The sequence below is a fragment of the Ylistrum balloti genome, unplaced genomic scaffold (genome assembly GCF_031769215.1).
Source record: "Ylistrum balloti isolate Yb309-2 unplaced genomic scaffold, AGI_CSIRO_Ybal_v1 Utg370432, whole genome shotgun sequence".
In the NCBI taxonomy this organism is placed as follows: Eukaryota; Metazoa; Mollusca; class Bivalvia; order Pectinida; family Pectinidae; genus Ylistrum; species Ylistrum balloti.
Window position 1 is genome coordinate 416689 of NW_026782290.1, and position 18677 is coordinate 435365.

General features: G+C 32.1%; 1 protein-coding gene across 1 annotated transcript in view; it reads left to right on the forward strand.

Annotated features, from left to right (window-relative positions):
* Positions 1–18677, forward strand: part of LOC132554708 (nuclear receptor ROR-beta-like) — a 40515-nt gene that overhangs the window by 7700 nt on the left and 14138 nt on the right. The window contains exons 2-5 of the mRNA XM_060219020.1: positions 5618–5733; positions 6069–6198; positions 8799–8940; positions 16904–17775. Coding sequence (XP_060075003.1) covers positions 5717–5733; positions 6069–6198; positions 8799–8940; positions 16904–17775 — 1161 coding nt within the window. The 5' untranslated portion in view covers positions 5618–5716. The remainder of the gene's footprint in view (positions 1–5617; positions 5734–6068; positions 6199–8798; positions 8941–16903; positions 17776–18677) is intronic.

The window sequence follows — 18677 nt, forward strand, 5'->3', positions numbered from 1 at the left end:
TGAAAAAAAGAGTCAATCCTCACAGATGATTTATAGGGAGAAAAATGGTCTTGCTGAACAAGAGTTAGTATTGATATTTGGCTATCAAAATGTCTGGAGGTATATTTTACCACAGGGATTTCAGTCAACAAGATTTTATTTTGATATTCAATGCAAATGTGAAACCAGTAACTAATCAGAATAAGTCATGGAGTTCAGTTAGTGGAATGGTGTTAAGCAACTGTGTCACTTCATGTTTGAAACCCAAAATTAACATAATTTTCTAATATCTATGCAAGTAGTGTAAAGGTGTCCTCGAGTCAAATATAAAAAGGGTGTCAGTTAAATGGTACATATACTGAATCGTTTTGCATGAACTGCAAGTCAAACTAGACTAATATATCGTCTAGCTCAGCAAGGACTGTGAGATGTTTCATTGTAAGATTGATTTTTTTTTTAATTGAAAAATAAAAACACAGAAGAATTTTCAAAAGGAAAAATACAAAGTGGTATTTTAATTGTATTTTTCTTATGTTCACTGACACTCATCAATTTACAGCACATGTAAGGCATAAACATATGAAAGATTTATTTCCTAAAAGAATCTTTAAATAAGTTACACTGCATATCTAATGTGCACATCAAAACGTTAAAGTGCACAGTGATAAAACATGTAGTTTATGTGTATAAAAATGTGTTTTGATGAATCCCGGTTTGACTGATACGATTTTGCATGTTGATTAAGATAGGGAAATTCAGAGTAAAATTGCTAAATTCATTGAAATTTGATATCAACAAATATACCAGGTAAAATCACACTTGTTCTTACAGCTGGACATAATTTGATTGACTCAATCACAATCTTCCTACAGGTAACCAAATAGTTAAACAAGGTTTTTGTATAAAGCTAATTGAGCCAACCCAGAGACAGGCACACACTACCAGTGTTAATACAGATATAATTTACCATGCAAAATATAGCATGTAAATTTTGTCTCTCTTGTAGTGAAAAATTGTCATTTCTGTGAAATGCTTTCTAAGCACTGACGGCATCCTTAATTTATCTTTCAGTTTTATATTTTCAAAAAGTTAATATATTGCCGAAAAGTATGTTAAATCCAACTTCAACATATCTTGGCTGGTTTTAATTTTATTTTAATATTTTGTGTTAATTGTTTAAATAAAATTTGTTGTTTTTATGAAACCTGGGATATGAATATAATTACATTGTAGTAGGCAACTGCTATTTATTACATTAATTTGATTTACAGTGATGAAATAGAAATTAAGTATTATTTATATCGATGATGTGGTATCCGTCTTATTTACCATTTGTTTACTGTCAATATCTACCAGGTATATGAGCCTTGGACATGACCAGGGATTAGCATTACTGCTTGGTTGTCACAGAGTATGATATAATTCAATAGTTCACCGAACCAGTTGGGGTCAATCTAATGTTAGTGGGTTTTTGTGTTATATAATCATTGCCAACAGTGGCCTGTGTGAAGTTTTAAATCTCTTCAATGTGATCTACATGTAGAAAGCACATTTCCTTTAAATTAATTTAGCACACTAATTCCTGACACCCTATATAAATATATACATCTAGTATTATTAAAAGTGATATAAAAAAATTATAATCATATTTTACTTTCAACAAACATAATTGTTGTTCATATACATATATTTACCACAAACTAATTTCAACATTGGAAGAAGACAAATCAGGAAAAAATTATGTAGAATAATTAAAATATTCCCAAAAAATAAACATTTTTTATAGGGGTTAAACACAATATTGATATGTAAAAACATGATATTGATATGAAATGAGTTAAAGATAAGAAACCATTACAAGGTATATACCTCTGTGTATTTCAGAAAGTCCTTGTAGATATCATAAAAACTGGGTGTCATTTGATATATGCTGTGTCACAGTCCTATCAGGTCATGATCACAACTGAAAGGATACATAGCTAACTTGGTCACGGTCTGTTTAACTGTTTTTATATAGTAACTGACTTGACTCGACACATTTAGGCTGGTGAAAGCTTTATATTTAGTGTTACTGAAAGTCAGTAGTGTGTTTTAGTGTTATATGAATTTACACTTAGTACTAAAACTTTGTCACGTTCTTGTTGAAGTTTAATTAACTTCCTTGTACATGTATGTCTGTCCAGACCTTGAGCCATGTTGTTTGTCAATTGACCTTGAGCCATGTGTGTTTGTCAGTTGACCTTGAGCCATGTTGGTTTATCTGTGAACTTGTAAAGAGAAGGTAAATATCAACCATATTATCTCAATAATGCAAAGTGTTGGCAGAGAATTTATAACTGTAATCTGATACACATTAGGCTGTGTGATGTCTCAAATCTACTGGAGGACAGGCCAAAACATCTCAGGTTTACAACAAAGGATACTTACGTATCATACATAACTTATGCATTTTGAGGATTGGTAAAATTTTTATAAAACAATTTTTATTTTTAAAGAATTTAATTTTCACTTGTTTCATTGCTTCTGAATGTAATTTGTTATTGGAAACTTTAGGAAAAAGCATGAAAATGACACAACATGCTGAAACTGTTTTCATAGAAATTGATAAATGATAATTGAAAGAAGTGTGAAAACCGATGAAATATACAATATCACGTTTTTCTTAAATTCGATCTTAATACAGCCGATACTTCTCTGTAAATTGTCATGGCAGAACTTCACGGAATATGCAGCTCTAGAATGTATTGACATGTTTACTTTTTATTTCGTGTTAAACTTGAATTTTTTTCATGTTATTAGAATCTTTGACCCTAGAATGACCTGTAATGTTAAACTTCATTTTGAATTTGAAATTCAGTGCCCACATCTATGAATTGTTGTGTATGGAAAATAAGGTATAAAGGTAATTCGCCTTCAACTTAACTATAATGCTACCCATAATACGAAATGATCCCTAGAACAGTGACGTTCAGTCATCAGTGACCTGCAGTAGTCATGGAGATGGACAACCTAAACCCACCAATATCATTAAGACAATGAAAGGTGAAAAGGCCAAATTGAAACGATTACAATCTTCATAAAACATTGGTTCAGCTGCAGATAATAATTTTTGGAAGAAGAAAGTCTTGTCTTGAAAACGGCAGTATATAAAAAGTTCCAAGTGAACAAATAGAAAAAACAAGTGTTTCTGATATCTGTAAAATCTTGTGAATATATCCAACTGCATGGGGCACACAAAAAGTTTCCAGACTTTGGATCAAAAAATGATTAAAATTAAGAAAAAAAAAATGGTAGTACACAGACCAGCTGAGAATATTGTCTATAAAATTGAGTCCACTTACTGTTATGTTAGTTTAGATGTTTTCTGTACAGGATCATTTATAGACAGGCAAACACTAATATCTAGCTCTGTTAATTGCCCTTTGTTTGACCATTATTGAGAAACCTGGCCTGTCAGTGACCTTATTGATGAGTTCTAGATTTCCTGGCAAAATTCCATGTTGTTACTACTGCATTATACAGTAACAAATTACAGTCTGCTATGGTACTGTCAATAGTTCATTAGTGTTAAAAAACTATCAGATTTATGGACTGCTTAATGCTTAAACTGCAACCTAATACATAACAACTGTATGTACACCAAACAATATGTTATTATTTAATCAATGATCCAACAAAACCTTTGATCAAGATAGAAGACAAATTCTTTAAAAAGCTTCTTTTTTATTAGCAACATGATGCATTACTATGGTGGGAACTTCTCTGAAATATTTGCTCATGATAAATAAAACAATATAATTTGGAAAATAAAGTCCTTTGAGAAATATTTCTTTTATCAATACAACTGACATAGAAGATGGAGCATCAACATCTGGATTCCGTGGTTTTATTATTATATATGTTTCGGCTAGCTAGGCTAGCTGTCATCAGAACAACAGTATAAATATTTACACAGTTCAGGTTTAAATTACGGCTCAGCGTGGACATAATTACAATTGTCTTAATCACATGGTAATGACAATAAGTAGTTACTGTTCTTTTATTAATACAGTATGGCAGTGTAAGAATGATATTTGTATGGAAGATCGTAATATAGACATGAAATACCAGTAGTTACGACATCTGCATAGTAATCAAGCTCATTGTAGCATACCATAGCTTGATGTTAAGTTTTAGTATCATTTAACATTTGATACCAACATAACAGCCTATAAAAGTCATCCCTGGCTGGGAATTGTCTATGAATTTGGCTGTTACTGCTACTGATGATGTAATGTTAGCGGCAAAAAAAAACCTTAAGTGAGTAGACAGTTTAATATGGCTGTATGGTACATAAAAAGTGCAGAAAGGCAGTCGAAGTGTAGAACGGATAATCGGGTGTAACAAGTGCCAATAATGCAAAAAGGCCAATGATTTAGATACCTAGAGCTGAGGTATTCTCTCATCATTAACATCAGGGCTTTATTAATTACGTTATAGTTATATAATGGTTACAGAGTGATTGTAAATGTTTGTAAGTTTTTGATAAAGTAATGAACTGATGAAAGAATCTCTTCAGATATTACACAAGTAGTGGTTTTGTCGGTGATTTTATATGATAATGAATTTAAAATTTTGAGTCTGAAGTTATGAGCTGGAATTATATGCAGTATGCATTTGAACATTTTTAGCCTTTTCCTTAATGCCTCCCCGCTGTCTCCGATGTCTCCCCTCGCCTAAAAACCACTTAAAAAATATATTTTTCTCTGTTGCAATGTACATGTTTGAAAATGATTGAGTTGCAAAAGTTTTTTCACTTAATGTTTTTTAAGAGCGATTATAAAGTTCATTAGTTGAACATAGTATAGCGCCTCCTTGACAATACCAATAAAAAGTATATATATAGGACTGAGGCCTTTCATAGATTTCTGGATGATTCTGAAGACCTGGCTTTGAGAATTTATTGATTTTGTTAAAGTGTGATTTGTGGATTTCTTGAATATCAGATAAGCTGCATGATGTGTGGTAATATAAAATAATTTAAAATTAAACAGAACAGTGATCAGCCTTTGTTGTAAATAAGTGATGTGCATATTCATATCAAACATACATGTTCTTGTTTTGTATAAACAAAAACAAGATATGAAAATTAGTACAGAATCATCTTCATTTAGAAGTGATGACTCTATTGAAAAAAGAGAAACAAGCTGCCAATCATGTTCTGTGATAAAAACACCAAACTCAAAATATGAAAAAAAATTTCAAATGGTTTCTTACCTCTGTTGGCTGGTCATGAAATTCTACATATGATATGGAACAAGCTCCTGTCAAAGTTGTTTTAAACTGTTTTGTTGAAAAGGTTGTTTGAATCAATTTAGAACTGAAAGGTTTTTGATTTCTTGTAAATGCATACTTACTGTAAGAATTGAAATTCATCATTTCAACATTGATGAAGGTATATACATATCATACAGTACAGTTTTGGTGATACACTTTCGTTCCAAGAATACTTCACTGTCAATCACCTTAATTCCTCATGTAACATATATTTGGATAGAATTGTGATGTATGTAATATACAAACATGTCTTTCAGTCCTGGGTTTCTTTTCAGATATTGGAAGGAATTGCTATGTTTTTAATACCATTTTGTATTTGCAGGTAACTATGAAGATGACGTAGATGAGAATGGTTGTTTAACACTACAAACTGTCACTGATATCTGTCTATATGAAGGATGATACTGTAGATTAGACCTCAATGCAAACTGTGGAAGAGTGAGTATATTTCGACTTATATTCTCTAGATTCTTAGTTCTTGTATGACGTTGTGTAATGATAGAATGACAAGAAAATTTCCTTTTAAATAAATTATTCTGATGCATGCATATTTGACTGATATTTCTCCGGCATGCAGTATTGTTGATTTTTCTTGCTTAATATGATCAGTTTTCTAACGCAAGACAAGTTGATTTGCAATGAGATTTTTGCTAATTGAAACTTTGTTAAAATTTGTATCACCTATGTATAGAGTTCAGTATGAAATATAAATGCTAAGATATATAAAACACACAGTTGTTAAATCTAACTCATCTTGGTTTGTGTTTTAACAGACAACGTCAGCCTTCAGGTGTGAGGCAAGCGATGACTACCAAATGTGGTGTACGAGCGCCCACCTGTAAGGTTTGTGGTGACGAGTCATCTGGATATCACTATGGCGTCGACTCGTGTGAGGGATGTAAGGTAAGTAACTCAGTACACACAAAATATAACAAACCAGCACTTAAAGTTAATTTCAGCAATACAAGGGCAAAATATGAACAAAAAATAGATTTACAAGGGGAATAAGACTAGGTGTTCCTGAAGAAAAAGCGTCTTCTGTTTTATGTAATACTGAATCCAAATTCTGACATGTCAACTCCATAGGTTGGGGAATGTAACCATCAAAAATGGAAAATTAACAATAGGGAAATTGATTTCAATGAAATTTTACGGAAACCCTCCCTGGTCGAAGATTAACTTAAATGGAGATTCATACAGTTCCAACCCCACAAATGCCTGAGGGTATGTGCAGAAAGGCTCAAATTGACTCAAATTTCAAAAATCTTCTTCTCAACACCAAAATATGGAAGAATCAAATGTTCCTCTAGGATGGAAACACCAAAAATTGTGAATTTCATAGCCTCAGGGTTTTTTATTTCCCCTTGAGCCAGGGTAAAGCTTACTGTTTTTATAGGAAAAGTACATATTTGAGCATAATTTGTTGAATTTCCATTTGAAATATTTCAAACTTAGTAAGAATTACTGGTATATGCCCAGGTGTTGATGGGCAGGGCAAAAAATGGTCAAATTGATGCCTATTTCAAAAATCTTTGTCTCTGCACCCTTTGTAGAATCAATGCTTTACGTTCATTATTTCTTCAGATAACCATCAAGGCTGCTAGGCCTCTTGTTTATGTTACTATGTGGCATAAGTTTAACTGTTTCTGTGTGACAACAGTTATATCAGTTTAAATGTTTTAGGTGACAACAGTTAGATTATGCTAAATGTTTATATAGCAACAATGACACCAGTGTAAATGTTTTATGTGCCATCAGTGACATCAGTGTAAATGTTTTATGTGCCATCAGTGACATCAATGTAAATGTTTTATGTGTCATCAGTGACATCAATGTAAATGTTTTATGTGCCATCAGTGACATCAATGTAAATGTTTTATGTGCCATCAGTGACATCAGTGTAAATGTTTTCTGTGCCATCAGTGACATCAATGTAAACGTTTTATTTGACAACAGTTATTTTACATATATTTCTCTGTCTTAAGATACTCTAGACATATATTTCTCTGTCTTAAGATACTCTGGACATATATTTCTCTGTCTTAAGATACTCTGGACATATATTTCTCTGTCTTAAGATACTCTGGACATATATTTCTCTGTCTTAAGATACTCTAGACATTATTTCTCTGTCTTAAGATACTCTGGACATATATTTCTCTGATCAATATGGATGACTTTATGATAATTATTCCTAGTTAGTGGTCAAAGTGATACTGTTTGATATAATGAGAAATTACTTGCTGCTCAGTTAAATTTTAAGTTTTATGCACTCATTAGTTATTTCTGATGACATGCTCAATTTTTTTCTGGATGAAATATTATGAAGGTCATTTCAAAATCTGTCAGACATTAAATTTATAGTACACATAACATATAGCAAACATTTTTTGTTTTGTTTTTATAAAATTTTATAAATGACACATAAATGTCATTTGTCAACTGTAAACATAAATCATAATGTGTTTATCGCCCTCAATTGAGATTTGAAGGCAAGAGCCAATGTGAAGGTCAGGTAACCATGACGCCAGTAAATATTTCTGATATATAGAGAATACAAGGTCACTGTCAGTATTTTTGTGAGGGTGACGAGAGACAAAAGTGCTGAGCCTCTGTCTATCTGTCCCAAGCAAAATTGCAGCTTATATTTGTCCTGCAACATTGCTTGAAAATCAGACTATGCAAACTTGAACAGTTTTGTTTTTCAATCTCTGTTCATCTGCATTGATGTTAAGCCAAATCTTAACTGATGACGTACGCCAAAAAAATCATTGTTCAGTGGAGAAATAGAGCTCCAAACTTCAACAGATATGGCATCGATTTTATGAGTTTTCTTAAATAACGTTGTTTATTACAACAAATAAAATCACTTATTTCAAGTTATTTTTAAACGATTTTTTTTAAAGTAATTTCAGAAAGTAATTCTGTCCAGATTAAAGCACATGCTTAAATACAGCTGTTTTCCATCACTGCCAAATACAGCAAAAAACTATATGTGGCTGGTGTATTCCAACAATGGCAGCACCAGTTGCAGGATATGATCAGGTGAACATCTGATTCCCTTTGCTTACTTGTTTCTTCCTTCCTTTTCTAAGTATTCCATCTTCATATGTTGGATTTTTTTTGTTGATGTAAATTGTTGGAGAAGCATATGCAGCCCTGTTCAGGAACATATTCAGACATATTTTATATCATTGCATTTTATAGGGTCCTGTTTTTCAAATAAAATGCTGACTCTTACAATGCAGTGACAATAAAATAAAAATGTCTTAAATTTCACAAAGAAATGAGATATTAAATAGATAAGGTATGAAGTTCTAGCCTAGTTGAGACTGAAATTTCATTTAAGATCAGTTCAAAAACAATTTGGTTTTGGTTTCTTTCTGATGTCGTGATTTTTTGAACGGAACGGTTGGAATTGCGAGGAAATATGTCAGTGGAACATCTTTGACAATGGATGTTACACTTAAATCTAACCAATATTTGTTTATTGAAACTTGCAGGGTTTTTTTCGTCGCTGTATTACCCAAGGGATGACACATAAGTGCTCAAATGACGAGAAGTGCGAGATAACACCTTTCACGCGAAACAGCTGTCAGTACTGTCGTCTCAAAAAATGTTTCTCAGTGGGCATGTCCAGAGAAGGTAGGTATTGTCCAAAAATGAGAGTCTAGAGGATATTAAATGGTCTCCCATTTATTGTATATATTTCATGAATATGAAAGAGTACCTTTTTCCCCAAGTGAAAAATATAGAGATATTCTGTCATATGAGTGAAATATATACATATATTAAATGGGAAACCGTTAAATTTTCTTTTTTTATCACAATTTTTAAAAGAAAAATAGATAACAAAAAAATATCCCATCAGAAATTAACTAATCAGGGAGAATTAAAAATATACAAGAATATGATGGGAGACCAACTTACTCAACCTTCGCTTCATTTCACTTAATTAAACACATTGACAAAATACTTAAAAATACAGTGTATTAAAAATATCACTGAAAAAATTATATCACAAGTGAAAATATATAAGATTTCTTATATCATCACTGCAGTGATTGATTAATTTTTTTCCAGTTGATATATTCCTGTATCTTGTAAAAAAAAATCAAATTTTGTCAGCATTTATGGATGCGAAAAAATGTGTTGTTATATCTTATCTAGTAAAAACTTCCATAAATTACTGATTTCACTTCAAACAGCTATGAAATGTAATCTTTATTTATTGGATATCAATTGCAAAACAATTAATTACTCTGTTCGTGTGCATTGATTGAAATGCTCAAGCAGGCTTTCTGTGGAAGTAAAACCAGAGTACACAGCTAAAAATAGCCATATGATGGGGCAAGTGACTCCCATAGCTTTTAAATCTGATAGGGAAATCAAACACTGCCAAATTGAAAAGCAAGCGCATTTTCAATATGCCACTTAACCACAAAAAAACAAACAAAAAAAAAAACAAAAAATACAATTATTTAATGACTTAAAGCAAATTTTCTGAGGGCTTGGTTAAGGAGTTTATGCCTAATTGAGGTCACAATTAAAAAATAAAGGTAGTGTTAAACATGGTTTTAGTGGACTGATGTTCTGAAGTGTTATACTGAGATGAAATTAATTAATGCCCTCAGGTGTCAGACTTAGTCGAAGTGTTGAGAGACTAAATACCCTCAGGTTTTATAGTCGAGGTGCACACATGTTAACTTGGAGAAAATAGACAGATGTTAGAGAGAGACAAAATAGATTAATGCCTGCCTCAGATGTAAGACCAAGTCTATTGGATTAATGCCCTCAGGTATTTGACCATTAGGCAAGTTATTACCCCTAGACAAACTTGACTTATGCCCCCAGGTGTTTGACCTAGTCCAGTGGAATAACATGCATATGTGTAAGACTCATTCCCGAGGACTTATGTCCCAAGTGTTTGTCCTGGTAGACCAAGCCAAAAGATGTTCGTATAATCCTTCCTTCAAGCATGCGTTCTGTATCAGGGGCTGTATGTTGGCACAATGACAGACTTGACACATGTGTATGAATGACTATGCATGTGTTAGAATATATTATGCTATAAATACATGACCCTTGTTTTTATTTTGGGTGACCTGCTCTTAACTAGATCCACAAGATCAAGTTGAAATACAATTCTACTGTTATTTTCTTTCTGCAGGGAAGTTATCAATGAATAGTTTTAGTGGCCCAGTATAATTAATGAGGGGAATGTGGACTCCAGTTCAGCGCTTCATATCTCTTGATAAAGATCCAGAATGCAGACATTTTAAAGAAGAGTCTTCAATCATTTTGTGTAATTTTTTTTTTGATATTTTGTTAATTCTGAGTTTCTGCATGTTTCTTGTTGAATGTTAAATTTCAAGGTTTAAAATGAAAGTTAATTTCCTTTGTCAGCTAGCTAGGTTCCAGATAACAGCAGTTCCGGTGGAATTTTAGAGATGTTTGTATTTTATGAATACCATTTCTGTGTGATCATCAGTATTTGATAACACAGTAGAAATGATCAGATAACCCATTCATCCCGTTGTTGGCTTCAGTGGAGAGGAAATTTTACAGAAATGATTTTGCTTCAAGATTTGTTACCCTGTTGTGATATGGTATTGTATTGACAGATTTAAATGGGTTTGCTAGGACAGACAATACACAAGATGAGATTGCTTTTTCAGATTGATCTATAACCGGTACTAGACTCAGACAAATGTATTATCTTACTGTTACTTGGTTACGTAAGACTGACAGCACTCGCATATGTATTGAGCCATTAACCACCAGCTTACATATATACTAAACAATAAGACAATGTATGAAGTTGTCCTTAAAAAAGAAATCGCTGATAGAATCCGTTGAGCCATATATTTCCCAAATACATATTGACTAACTTAACATTTTTGGGTGAATTGACATTTTGTGATAATACGTCTTGTTCTGTTTGTATCATTAAACAGACTTACTATCGAGGATCTGAACTTTATAACTTTAATAACTTTTTGATACTTTTGATAAAGGTGGGTTTATAACGAAGAAGATGAAGTTGTAGGAATTGTCTTGTACTGTATAGATACATGATTCAGCAGTGACCTTTTCTGGACCATAGAGGGAAGATTAAAATAAGTGAAATATTTTCTAGTTTCAAGTTGTTATTTTACTTCATGCAGTTGGTCATTTTTTGTCAATTACTACAAGAATTTCTTGTCAGTGTAGAATTCATAATTTTTTCTTGTATCAATAAGTCAAATTACAGGACGAGTAAGTTAGCATTATTACGGTAGATAAATGTGGACACTAACATAGAGAATTGTTTAAGTATGTTAAATAAGAGGAAGTTTGTTAGCATTATTACAGTAGATAAATGTGGACACTTACATAGAGAATCGTTAAAGTATGTTATAAAATAAGAGGAAGTTTGTTAGCATTATTACGGTACATTAATGTGTACACTTACATAGAGAATTGTTAAAGTATGTTATAAAATAAGAGGAAGTTTGTTAGCATTATTACGGTAGATAAATGTGGACACTTACATAGAGAATTGTTCAAGTATGTTATAAAATAAGAGGAAGTTTATTAGCATTATTACGGTAGATAAATGTGGACACTTACATAGAGAATTGTTCAAGTAAGTATGTTATAAAATAAGAGGAAGTTTGTTAGCATTATTACGGTAGATAAATGTGTACACTTACATAGAGAATTGTTAAAGTATGTTATAAAATAAGAGGAAGTTTGTTAGCATTATTACGGATAGATAAATCAAGTATGTTATAAAATAAGACACATTATTACGGTAGATAAATGTTAGAGAACAAGTATGTTATAAAATAAGAGGAAGTTTGTTAGCATTATTACGGTACATTAATGTGTACACTTACATAGAGAATTGTTAAAGTATGTTATAAGATAAGAGGAAGTTTATTAGCATTATTACGGTAGATAAATGTGTACACTTACATAGAGAATTGTTAAAGTATGTTATAAAATAAGAGGAAGTTTATTAGCATTATTACGGTAAAGATAAATGTGAAGACACTTACATAGAGAATTGTTAAAGTATGTTATAAAATAAGAGGAAGTTTGTTAGCATTATTACGGTAGATAAATGTGAGACACTTACAAGAGAATTGTTCAAGTATGTTTAAGAGGAAGTTTGTTAGCATTATTACGGTAGATAAATGTGGAACTTTAGAGAATTGTTAAGTATGTTTAAATAAGAGGAAGTTTGTTAGCATTATTACGGTAGATAAATGTGGACACTTACATAGAGAATTGTTAAAGTATGTTATAAAATAAGAGGAAGTTTATTAGCATTATTACGGTAGATAAATGTGGACACTTACATAGAGAATTGTTCAAGTATGTTAAATAAGAGGAAGTTTGTTAGCATTATTACGGTAGATAAATGTGGACACTTACATAGAGAATTGTTAAAGTATGTTATAAAATAAGAGGAAGTTTATTAGCATTATTACGGTAGATAAATGTGGACACTTACATAGAGAATTGTTAAAGTATGTTAAATAAGAGGAAGTTTGTTAGCATTATTACGGTAGATAAATGTGGACACTTACATAGAGAATTGTTAAAGTATGTTATAAAATAAGAGGAAGTTTGTTAGCATTATTACGGTAGATAAATGTGGACACTTACATAGAGAATTGTTTAAGTATGTTAAATAAGAGGAAGTTTGTTAGCATTATTACGGTAGATAAATGTGGACACTTACATAGAGAATCGTTTAAGTATGTTAAATAAGAGGAAGTTTGTTAGCATTATTACGGTAGATAAATGTGGACACTTACATAGATAATTGTTATAGTATGTTATAAAATAAGAGGAAGTTTGTTAGCATTATTACGGTAGATAAATGTGGACACTTACATAAGAGAATTGTTATTAAGTATGTTAAAGTATAAAATAAGAGGAAGTTTGTTAGCATTATTACGGTAGATAAATGTGGACACTTACATAGAGAATTGTTAAAGTATGTTAAATAAGAGGAAGTTTGTTAGCATTATTACGGTAGATAAATGTGGACACTTACATAGAGAATTGTTAAAGTATGTTAAATAAGAGGAAGTTTGTTAGCATTATTAATTGTTAAGTATGTTAAATAAGAGGAAGTTTGTTAGCATTATTACGGTAGATAAATGTGGACACTTACATAGAGAATTGTTTAAGTATGTTAAATAAGAGGAAGTTTGTTAGCATTATTACGGTAGATAAATATAGAGAATTGTTTAAGTATGTTAAATAAGAGGAAGTTTGTTAGCATTATTACGGTAGATAAATGTGGACACTTACATAGAGAATTGTTAAAGTATGTTATAAAATAAGAGGAAGTTTGTTAGCATTATTACGGTAGATAAATGTGGACACTTACATAGATAATTGTTATAGTATGTTAAATAAGAGGAAGTTTGTTAGCATTATTACGGTAGATAAATGTGGACACTTACATAGAGAATTGTTAAAGTATGTTATAAAATAAGAGGAAGTTTATTAGCATTATTACGGTAGATAAATGTGAATTGTTAAAGTATGTTATAAAATAAGAGGAAGTTTGTTAGCATTATTACGGTACATTAATGTGTACACTAACATAGAAAATCATTACAGTGTGTTAAAGAAGTTAGTTAGTTAGCATTATTATGGTATACATTACTACGTTGGTGCCCTGGCCTGACCTCACCAGAATACACCATTACCCTTTATCACTTACAAAAACTAGCAGCTGCTGTTTAAAACAAGTCCCATACTGCTATATAAACTTCTATGCATGAAGCACTTCAGCTCATATTACATATATCGTACGCCTATATGCTAGCATATCCAAATTAGATATCGTATCCCAGTGGATACAACATTTGTGATACAATCTCCGTAAGGTTGAAGTTCTGTATGAAAGGCGCTGCTGTTGAGTATCAGATGTGATGTCCAACTGATTTTGGTTTCAATCAACTAATGTTTATAAAAATGCATCTCAATTTGTTTTATTCTGGTTTTCATGCAATTTATGTACCGATGAAAACGCTCTTCTATACTCTGAAAATTTATTTTTGTATCTTTTATTTGCTTTTTTTTTTGTGGAATCTGTCAATTGCATCAAAAGATTTTTTTCTCTGAATTAGATTAGTCACTCTTTGAATAACTCCCCCCTTTTTTAACTTATGCATTCAGATTACTCATTAAAAGTGATGCACACATTTTTTTATTTATCAAGTTGCAAAAGTTAAGAAAGTGAAAATATTTTGAAATTGATATTCATGAAGTAACATATCTGTTGTGCATTTTTAGGTGAATTTTATTGGTTAGGAGATGGTTGGAGTTCAGTTTATTGTTGTGTGTATTAGAAAAGGATATATGAGTGTATACACGGGGCCTGTGGTATTGGCTAACCTGCACTGTAAGGCACACAGCAGTGTTGTTAGTATTTCTGCGAGCAGGAGACCCTAAACTTTTTTCTAATAATTGCGTCAAACTTTTTCAAAAGTTCACAGCGCAAGTCATCTTGAATAATGTCTATACTGAAATTATGATTGCTTGAAACAATTAATGTATTCGTGTAAATAAGTGGTTGTTTTCGGTTGTTAGATGTGCTGTTTTTCTTTAAAAGGGTGATTGTCATTGGATTGCTATAGTTTTACAAGTATACAAGTATTAGGTCCTAAGATGAACTATACATGTTTTCTGTTCCATTTCAAGTGTAGCATTTCTGTAGTGTTTGTATCATACTTCTATACCATATCCTTACTATTTCCTTAGTGTTTTTGTGCCATTTCAATAGTGTTTCTTTAATCTTTGGGTTCCTTCTCTAAAAGCTTTTGTAAAATGTTCGGTTGAAAAATTTATTGATTTCCCTTTTGATGAAATGAAATATCAAATTCCTTTAACACATAAAATGTTTTTGATTTGTTGGCTGTGTATATGACAAATCAATAAAAAAACATACATGTGTTTGATGTAAACAGTTTCGACAAAGTCTTTTTCTAAAATAGTAATTACAGCAAGGCAGTATACAGTACTAGGCTGGTGAGAAGTAATGTACCTTTAAATGCCTGAGGGTGTCATAATAATTTCAGTTTTCACGTCTTGTTCACCTGCAACCCATTTTAGATCATGTATGGCTTTTAATAACCACTCGCACATAAATCTGATTCAGAACGGCTTGATGTGTGAACTGCTATGGTTAAGTTACAAGTGACAAGGAATATGGACATTTCATGCAACACGTATTTTGTAGTAAACATATTTACATGTGTACAGGTTATTTTAATCATCAGAATGTATACTAGATGCTTGATTAACCCATAAAAAAACAGCTTGAGAATTATAACATTCTTGTAGGATCAAAACACATTTCTTTTTTTAAAAAAAAAAACACTTTGTTTTCTAACATTTTTTCCTATTTTGGGACTGTAGGGGAACTAAAATGATTTATAACTAATTTGGAATGTTATTGAATTATTGTTCTCACTGTACGATAAATAAAATGATTGCAAACTAGATTTTCATATGACATAGAAAAAAATCATCTTTGATCGACAACATCGACAATTTATTCTGTTTAATTCTCTTAATATTTGGTAATTCAAAATTCATTAGTGCTTAGAAGCTATATTCAATTCTACCAGTCTTAATGGTACCCTTGAGTTGCCTGTTTGGTTTCAATTGAATTCACTGTCAAAAAGTTCTTAAAAATTTCAAATGGCTGGATACTGTCTACATAATGTTATTTTTGGCATTATAACTGATTCTTCAAGATGAGAAAATATTCATTTGTAAGTCTGATGTTGCATATCCATTTCTTCGACGGTGACTGCTACAGTCCTTGAACTTGTGATGTCACAGCTGAAAAATTTCCACTCGGGTAGTTCATTACACTTATCCTAATTAGTAGTACCTGGTAGAAGGACAGGAGGTAAACTTTACACCTCAATGACTCCGTATTGGATTTTGAATTATGTAGAATAATGATATATTTGTTTCCCTTAGCATTCACTTGACTGTGATTATAGTAAAATTAACACCCAGACAAATTCTTGATCAATACATGAGTCTCTTAATCATTGATCAGGGTAATGTATATGATGGATTGAAAGATCATATGTTTATAAGTGTGTATGCATCAATTATTCTTTACAAGATTACAAAAGAAAAGATTTTCATACATTGATCCGAGTTCAGTAATAAAACTGAAAAGTACCCTATACTTAAATATGTAGCATACACAATATGAGATATCTATCTAATTTACTGAAATCAGGACTTGAAGCTTCTGAGTCACAATTTATTTTTAAAGCACTCAAGATTATCTGGACTGCTACATCAAGTCCAATATGTTATTTATGTGACAGTGAAGCCATTGTCTGGCAAACCAGTTCCTTAATCTATTTCAGCTTTGTAGAATTGCTATAAATGCTATTTCACCTTCCTGCAAGAAGCATACCACTGACCGAGTCAGAAATAAACTTTATCATTTGGAGTTTAACCGATTTTGATATATTTAAATTGTATGAAGGCAAAATTAATCATTCTTCAAAAGGTCACTATTCAGTGCAATTAAATTCTGAAAGCATTTTGTATTTATTTTTATTTTCAGCATCAAGATTGGGACGGAGACCAAAGCGTTTAAAAGACTCTAATGGAGAGAACAAATCCCAAGGGTCTGGGAATCTGCCAGCCATAGCACCTTATCCTCCAACTCAATCCGATTTGTACAAACTGAAAATGGCAGAGTTACAAACGCTGCTTCAACAGAATGGCACATTTAAGTCTGAGTTGATGCAGGCCTTCCTGTCTGCAGCTCAGGCAAGCTTCAAGGAGCACCAACGTAACCCTAGCTCTAATGACAGCGAGGAAAGCAAAAGCAAAGCCAGACCCCAGGCAGGAGGGGAATCGGGGTACTCAAGCTTCAGTAGCCCTGGTAGCAGCAAAAGCCATTCTCCCATAGGCGAGTTCAATAACTCTCCAGGAGACATGGCTTTCAACAACAACCCAGAATTACCGCATGACAACAAAAATGACATTGACCTGGCAACCATCAATCTTGTTGATGAGAATATGTTGTCGGAACTTGAGAGCCCTGACAATTTCAATGTCTTGAGTATCAAGTCTGAACCCTCCAATCTGTCGTGTAGTGGGGGGAACATGGTCAGTTCTTCTAACGATGGGGCAAATTTTATGTCAGTTGCCATGTGCACAAATCAAAACCCAGATGCTTCACCTCAATTCCCCAACAGTGACCCATCGTTCTTGCCCGAGATGTCCACACAAAATGACAATGAAAAAGACAGTGACAAAGAATTTGAACGCATGATGGCTAGCATTACCCAGACACCGTCCGAGCTGAGAAAAGTATTAATCCAGCAGGTAACCGAGAATGTTTACGCAGCTCACATGGACACGTGCAAGCCAACCAATGAGAGGGTAAAGGAGGCTAATGCTCGGGTGGCAGGCAACAAGTCTGCAATGGTAAGTTCAGTATCATAATAAGAAACTAAAACATCTAATTTGTTATTAGAAGTGATGTTATAGTAAGTGAACTTTTGACCTATGTGATGTAGGTTACTGGGGAATAACTATACATCATAATTGTTAAAATAAGAAGTATATGTGATATTATATTAAGTGAACTTTGACCTCTATGATGTAGTGTTAACGTCTAGGTTACTGGGGAATAACTATACATCATAATTGTTAGAAGAAGTATATGTGATATTATAGTAAGTGAACTTTGACCTATGTGATGTAGTGTTAACATCTAGGTTACTGGGGAATAACTATACATTATAATTGTTAAAATAAGAAGTATATGTGATATTATATTAAGTGAACTTTGACCTCTATGATGGAGTGTTAACCTCTAGGTTACTGGGGAATAACTACATGTATACATCATAATTGTTAATATAAGAAGTATATGTGATATTATATTAAGTGAACTTTAACCTCTATGATTTGGTGTTAACCTGTAGGTTACTGGGGAATAACTATACATCATAATTGTTAAAATAAGAAGTATATGTGATATTATATTAAGTGAACTTTGACCTATGTGATGTAGTGTTAACTTGTAGGTTACTGGTTAATAACAATACATCATAATTGTTAAAAGAAGAAGTATATGTGAAATTATATTAAGTGAACTTTGACCTATGTGATGTAGTGTTAACTTGTAGGTTACTGGTTAATAATTATACATCATAATTGTTAAAAGAAGAAGTATATGTGAAATTATATTAAGTGAACTTTGACCTATATAATATAGTGTTAAGTTATAGGTTAACTTCTAGGTTACTGGGAAATAACAACAAACAGCAAAGCTCAGGTTATGTAGGTTCAATGGTGGTTACTCTCTAATAAGCAAAACCATT